The sequence below is a fragment of the Athene cunicularia genome (genome assembly GCF_003259725.1).
Source record: "Athene cunicularia isolate RWA chromosome 23 unlocalized genomic scaffold, athCun1 chr23_part1, whole genome shotgun sequence".
NCBI classification, from domain to species: domain Eukaryota; kingdom Metazoa; phylum Chordata; class Aves; order Strigiformes; family Strigidae; genus Athene; species Athene cunicularia.
Window position 1 is genome coordinate 2,511,057 of NW_020799130.1, and position 7,014 is coordinate 2,518,070.

The following is a 7,014-nucleotide window of genomic DNA, read 5'->3' on the forward strand; positions in this document are numbered from 1 at the left end:
AAAAAAAAAAAAAAAAAGTGACACAGATGAGAGCTCTCCAGCCAGGACTCACCCCATCAAACCCCGAGGGAACACAGCCCCGAGCCCCCCACCCTGACACCCCCACTGGTGTCACCAACCCACAACGGGTTTTCCCGCTACAGCTAAATTTGAGCTCAGGACAGGGTGAGGCCGCAGCACGTTGCTGGGCCTGTACATGGAGCGGGAGGAGAGTTGTAGCTCAGTCCCTGACCTCTGTGGGTTTCACAGGACAAACGTGCTCTGGGGTAAGTGCCTGAAGTCACCGCCGCCACCAATGCGTCTATGCGGGCAGCTGCCTTCGAGAATCTCCTCAAAGGGGAAAAAATAAAAATAAACCAACAAAATCCCAACTCTTCCAAGAAGTGCACCTAGGTTAACGCTATCCCAAACCAGAAGGAAACTCACAGCTCCAACAAAGCAGCTCTGGAAGGGGCAGGAGGACAAAGGTAGCACATATAAACCCACCACCCGAAAGGCCGGGGCAGCAGCGAGGGCTCTGTCCCGTCAGAGCCGCGTATTAGCAACGTCCGCCGAGGAGCGTCTTGGGTCATTAGAAGGGAACTGCCCCCAGGAGAGGCCATGGGTCCGAAGGAAGCGTTGCAAGCAGTCCCGGGGGGCTTAAGTGAAGGAGCCCGAGCGAGTGCAGCAAAGCCGGTGACCACGGGGGCCGTGAGGCCTGGCACGGGTGGGACACGAGAGGAGGAGGAGGAGGAGACAGACACAGCCTCAGCCAACAGGCACCACCCGCGCCTCGGTGCTTCTGCCTCCCCCCAGGCTGGGAGAGGGAAAGGCTGAGCCTCGGTGCCCAGGTGGAGGTTAAAGTGGTCAGTGGGCCAGACTGGGGCTCTGCAAGGGCTGAACTGGGCACCACAAGGGAGGGGTTCTGCTCCCAGGAGGACCCCAAATCACTGCCTGCCCCGAGGGGCTCAAGTAAGAGCAAGCCACAGGTACTTTGCTTGGAGAATTTAACTAGAAGTACACAAAACCCAGGAGAGGAAGGAAGTGCGGCTGCAAAGGGAGGAGCAGCAGGCCTTGGCTCTTGGAGGAGCTGCTGCTCTTGCAGCAGAAAATGGGAGTTTCCATTAGAAGAAGCCTCCAAGACAAAAAGCCAGGCAGAAGCTCAGGGTTTGGCAGGGAGTTTGGCTCCTTCCAGCACTGCCCAGGCTTCAGGTCAAACCGCAAGCCCACTGCCTTTTCTTTGCAGCAAGGAGTGGCACAGCAGAAGGAGCTTCTACTGCAGCACCTCCAGCCCCTGGCCACTCCCTGCACGGGGGTTCCTCCAGGGACAGCCTGGCCAGCAGCACAGAGCAGCAAGCGAGGCAGAACTCACACCCAAGAGCCTCTGAACTGCCTGTAGACTACACACACACACAAGCAAACAATCAGCCAGTTGGCAGTCTGGTGGCACCAAGCAATCCTGCCAGGTGTCCGAGTGCCCAGCTCTCCCCGGGGACCCCTCACTGCATCACATCTGCCCCTACCCGACGCTTTTGGGCAGTCAGTTTTGGCTCAGCCAGTCTCTAGGACCTACTAAGATGGGCTCCTAGCAGCTAAGTGTACGAGTGAACTCCTGCTTCCTCCTCCTCCAGGTCTGAAGGGGTCACATGAGTTGCCCACAGGATTTAGCAGGAATGAAAACTCCTCCAGCCTGGAACTGCAATCCCCAGCACAGTTAAACACAAAGGAACAGCCGGTCCGTGATTTAATTCACATTCGATGGTGGAAATGAGCCTGTGACACACACTGGAAGCAGTCGCTTTATTCCCAGTCTTCCCACTCTTCATCTTCCAGCTGGAAACAAGAGGAACATCCCTCAGTTTGTTTCTGTAGCTCTACAGCCACTTGTCAATAGATCCTCCTGACCAGGGCACCTGAGACAGCACAGCCTGACGTATCCTCCCTCTCCCACACCCTCACAACAGGGATTTGCTCTGTTCCCTCGGAGAACTTGCACACTCATCCCTCTTTAAGCACATCCAGGCAGCCACTCTCTGCTCCAGCTACCACCCAGGACTCCCACAGCGAGATCCCAGGCTCCGTGCCCTCCTCAAAGAGCGAGTCACGCCTTCAAGAAGCCTCCTGTGAGCGGCTCCAGGCAGGCAGCTGCCTGCTGCAGCGCTGCCCTTCCAGGCCAGCAGCAGCCTCATCCCGCTGCAGCGGGCAGCACAGCCTTGGCTCCAGCACTGGGGCTGGACACAGAGCTCAGAGGGATCTGCCCTCAAACTGTAAAAACTGCTCTCGCCAACGGCTGAGCTCAAGCAGCAGCACCCCAAGGCATTGCTGATGGTTTCTGGGAAGAATTTGAGGGAACAAGTCCCCTCGACTCACCTCCCCAGACACTTCCACCTTCGAGAGCGCCAGCTGCACCTCCTCTTCAGTCATGTCCAAATCAAAGTCCTTTTCCCAGTCCTCGCTGATATCTGTGCTGGAGCCTGTAACCACAGACGCCACGACTGAGCCATCGGAGCCCCGTGCGCTCACCAGACACGCCAGCCAAAGCATGCAGCTGGCCAAGCAGACCCACAAAGCCCCTGGTATTCACGAGGCTCAGCTCTACAGCAGCCTGCCCGAGGTGAGAAAGCCTCCCTCATTCCCAGGAGCAGGCTGCCAGCTCGCTAATAGAGACATGATGGACTGAACTGCACCTCCCTCGCAACAAGGGCTGGTTCAGAACAAGTGGGAGAGGTGAACATCCTCCTCCAGCCTGGGAGAACTCGGGTGTGTCACACTACAGTCACATCGAAACACAACAGATAAGGAATAACAGGAGCAACTTAGATACGGGGACTGTCTTAGGCCCCAACAGAAGGAACCACCTCCTGAGGCAGAGGAGCAGCACTAGTGGTGACAAGGAGAGGGAAGGTCACACCACACTCCCTACACAGCCCGCAGCCTTGCCCCAGCGCCCAGCAGACCAGGGACCGAAGGCCAGCTCTGCGCAGCCAGCAGACTTCTGACTTCTTGTCTAACTTGACTCTGCTCCCAGACCCAGTTGATGATACTCAGCCACCTTGCTGGAGCTCGGGCTGCTTCCAGTGGCTTTATAATACTATAACTGACATAATCATTATTCTGGGAGACCTGCAGCAGGCTCTGCTGAAGGCAGAATGCCCTGCAAGGAAAGGCTTGCCAGCAGCATCAGCCAGAGCTGTGCCATCCCCTAGTCACAGCGTCCTGGAGGACTCTCACCCTCCAATTGTCCTGAGGGAGCACAGGAAGGGGGCTCAGGAGAGGGCTCAGGCCAGAGCCAGCCGCAGCACTGGCCCAGCCACCTGCTCAGAGCACACTGTCACCATCGGATGTGACCTGCTTGACCTTGCCCAATAGCATAAAGATTTGCTTCCACTTCAGTTTTGCCCATTAGACAATCTTTGGATCTAACCTTCGTGGGTGATTTTGGCAAAATCTCTTTTCTCCTCCCCATCATCAGAAAAACAGAGCCCTTGCCCCAAAAGCTGCCACCCCCAGCAGAAGGTTTCAGGCCCTGTGCTGGACCTACATACGCACCTTTCTTGCCATTGTTGGAGGGAGTGGATTTCCCACTATCCGAGTTCAGCTCGAAGACTCGTAGATCTGTTGGTCCTTCCTCTTTCAGAGTCTCTGTCCTGCCCTGGGCTTTGCTCTCCACCTCTTTGAGCTCTGTAACAGCCGGCTGCTCTGAGGATGCTGCAGACTTGCAGGCGGGTGCAGAAAGGTGACCAGGTTCTGGGGGCTTTGGCAGGGAGCTCTGCTCTTCCGAGGTGGCCTCCAGCAGCCTCTGGGAGAGGTCTCCGGTCCCAGCTGGTTGTGCTCCAGTCTGTAGCTGCGCAGCAGGCACAGAGGCAGGGTTTGCAATCTGAGTCACAAGGGAGATGCTCTCACTGCTCTCAGAGGGGCTCCCCTCTGCTGGGGCCAGCTCCGGGGGGAGAACGGCCCAGCTTTCCTCTGAGGGTCCCTTGTGAGCAGTGGGGTAGCTTCCCTCCAGGGCTGCGGGGGCAGATTCTTTCTCTGCTGCTTCTGGAAATTTCACGTTTGCACAAGGCAGGGGTGACATCCCCAAGAACTCCTCTGTAGGAAGGCAGAAGAGAAGCGAGAGATGTTTCAGCAAGCGCAGCAGCAGCTGACAGTGCAGCAGGGGTTGGCTGCAGCTGGGCTGGGAGCTCAGTCTATGGGAGCGAGGAGGAGGCACCACCCTCTCTAACCGAGACCTGCCAAGGTCTGCACCAGCCCTCCCGCAGAGCCCCAACCATCCAACCCACCTTCATCCTCCTCCCAGCCTGGCTCCTCTTGGTGAATGCTCTGCTCCGCGCGCTGCTTCAGAGCCTCCCTCCGGGCTTCATCCTACAGGGAATCCAGCATCAGCCACCACTCACGTCCCCAGTGCCTTTCTTCCCCCCCAGCATTTCAGCATCAGTGACAAGGACACAGACAAGGCAGCCTAGATCCCTGCTTTTCAAAAAAAAAGTATCTTCTGCCTTTTTGGTGTGTGTTAGCGAGCTCCTTGCCTGGAGTGCCCACCCACTGGGGGAGACACCCACCTCCTGACCTACCTGCTCCAGGCGATGCACTTTATAGAAGTAGCGTTGCCAGAATTCAGAATGAGAAACAGCCACTGGGACCTGGAAGCGACAGGGGAAACACGATGAGTCACGTCACAGGGAGGGCTGTGGTTGCTGCCTTGTTCCCCTCCATAACCTGCATTTTCAGGTGCACTTGCGACCAAGCCTGCACTGGCAGATGCTCAGACACACATCAGGTAGACACAGAGGATCTTCTGTTCCTGGCCAGTGGCAAGCAAGCAGGGAAGAATAAAATATGCTGCCAAATATCCCTGTGCCAGCTTACCATGCAACCACAGTCCTTTCTACCACCAACTGCAGGGTCCAAGCAGCTCAGGGCTTCCCTGCACCATACCCCAAGTCAACAGTTGCCCACTACAGGAGCCAGGCAGGGCCTTACCATTTTGGAGTAGAGAGCCCGGATGGAAGGGCTGGTTGCCAGCAGCTCTGCGATCTCCCCTTTCTTCTCCTCTAGGTTAAACTGAGAGAGCCAGGTCTCAAGGAGCTCAGCAGGACCTGTACAGGACAAGCAGAGAGATAACAGTCCTCAACGCAAACAGGGCAGGAACAGTTTTGTGAAGTTTAATCAAAAAGATACTACAGACTAGGCCAGCGGGGGTGAGCAAGGGGCAAAGGAGGAGGGAGAGGTGGGTCTCTGAGCCCACCCCACGTCATGGGTCCTCTGCCAGCACAAGGCCAAGTAGCACAAGCCGCAGTGGCGGTTTGAACTGGCCCAGCAAATTCTCAGTCTAAGTCAGTCCCCGAGGCAACAGACTGATTTGCTCTTCATAAATGGTGATCCCATCTATAGGCAGCCAGCAGACCCGCTGGCAAAAGGCTCTGGGCAATTCAGGACAACCCACAGACCCCAGGCAAGGGCCAGCTTGGCTCAGCAGCACCACTGAGCACCCCCCGTACCATCAGGTTCGTTGCAGTAGGTGGCTGGGTCTGACTGAAGGCTGTAGAGGCGAGCCTGGAGGAGAAAACACACAGGGCAGAGCTGTCAGTGGAGGGGCAGCAGCAGCAGAGCCCCCAGAGGACAGGGCTCGGGATCCCACATCCCGGAGGGAAGCTCTGGGAACAGGGCACTCACCTTGGCGCTGTCATAGGGCTCTGTGGTACCTGTGGGTGTTGCCATCAGCGTTATGACATCGCAGTCAATGGTCTTATCCGGCGAGGGAGCAAATGTGTCCGAGATGACACCCAGGAAGTCAGAAAGTCCTTTCCTCACTTTTTCAGTTGCACCTGATGAACCTTCTGACCTCTTGAAGAGAAAAAGCAGCACAGGGTAAGTAACAGTGCCAGCAGCAGCAGGACAAGTCTCTTTTCTGGATCGGTTCCTTTAAGGAAGCAGGATGCCTCTGCCTACAAAGAGCTAATGAGGGGATTGTGTGGCCAGGGCTGGGCTAGAAGAAGGGTGGGGTGGCCAGCACTAGCCTCAGGTGGTAATGGGGCAGGTAGGCCTTGTAATAGGTTTGTGAAGAACTGAGTCTAGGCTTTGCAGGGAAGGACACAGCCAGGTTCAGGGACCTGCTGGTTTGGGGGCTGGACTGTCACAGCAGCAGCTGTGCGGGGTTAAGGCTGACAGCTTGTGTGGAGATCCGGTGTCACACGACAGTGACGCTGCCAGTGTCCCACCCAGAGAGCACGCCGGCAGAGGCAAAGCACAGGAACCACTACAAGCAAGGAAATCCCACACAGTGCTCAGCACCAAACCTGCCCCAGGGAGAAAGTCTGAAACCTGATGCTCATGGTTACAGTCGTGGTTTGTCCTCGGAGACAGGTACATCCTACTCACCCCCCACTTCGCTTTCTGAACACAAATCCCAGCTCTCTCACTCCTATACTCACTGCCAGCTTGTCCTTGACCACACTGGCCGTAGCAGCGATAGTGCAGGCTGTGTCATGCTGCACTACTTGAGTGAACTCGGCCAGGTCCCGTTTCATGAATTCCAAAGCTTCTGTGGACTATAAGAAGACAACAGATAGGCTGTGTAATCTTTTTGCTCTCCAACAAAGCCACAGTCACCCTGGGAACACCTGGCACATTATAAAGATTAAAGTGCAAAAGCCTTTAACCCTTACTCCAACTCGTGTAGTGGGGAGGACCAGAATAACAACGGGAAACTGCTGTGCCCAAAATATATTACAGTGGGGTTTTTTAAGCTAAGAATAGGAAATGACAGGTTAGGAAAAACCTTGTTCTGCGTTCTGTGTGTGATTAACATAAGCAACGCTGCCACAGGCAGGAAATTACACATCCAAAAGCGACGCTGCAAGCACATGCCCTCCCTACTCGGGTAGGGATTGTCACATCGGCAGCCCACCGCGGCTCCCCTGAGCCATCAGACCCCAGCGCAGCACTGGGGTCCCTGCCTCCCGCGGCTGTAACAAGTAACGCCCCCTCCGCGTACCGGCCGGGCCCCTTCCGGGGGCCACGGGCCGCACCACAGCC

General features: G+C 56.4%; 1 protein-coding gene across 1 annotated transcript; it reads right to left on the minus strand.

The window, feature by feature from the left end:
- Positions 1-6: 6 nt before the first annotated feature.
- Positions 7-6,630, minus strand: BSDC1 (BSD domain containing 1). The gene is made up of 9 exons (XM_026863388.1): positions 6,411-6,630; positions 5,653-5,823; positions 5,478-5,532; positions 4,960-5,075; positions 4,551-4,619; positions 4,260-4,341; positions 3,529-4,068; positions 2,350-2,453; positions 7-1,812 (listed from the first exon to the last, which is right to left on the minus strand). Exons 1-9 carry the CDS (start codon positions 6,504-6,506, stop codon positions 1,780-1,782), a joined length of 1,266 nt encoding a protein of 421 aa, XP_026719189.1. The 5' UTR covers positions 6,507-6,630; the 3' UTR covers positions 7-1,779.
- Between the last annotated feature and the right edge of the window lie 384 nt (positions 6,631-7,014).

Bases quoted from the DNA above. Each gene is read 5' to 3' on its own strand.
- BSDC1 (XM_026863388.1), bottom strand. From the start codon at position 6,506: ATGAAACGGGACCTGGCCGAGTTCACTCAAGTAGTGCAGCATGACACA. The intron at 5,533-5,652 runs GTGAGTGCCCTG...TTTCTCCTCCAG, and splicing joins AGCCCTATGACAGCGCCAAG to GCTCGCCTCTACAGCCTTCA. The intron at 2,454-3,528 runs GTGCGTATGTAG...CTGTGGTTACAG, and splicing joins CTCCAACAATGGCAAGAAAG to GCTCCAGCACAGATATCAGC.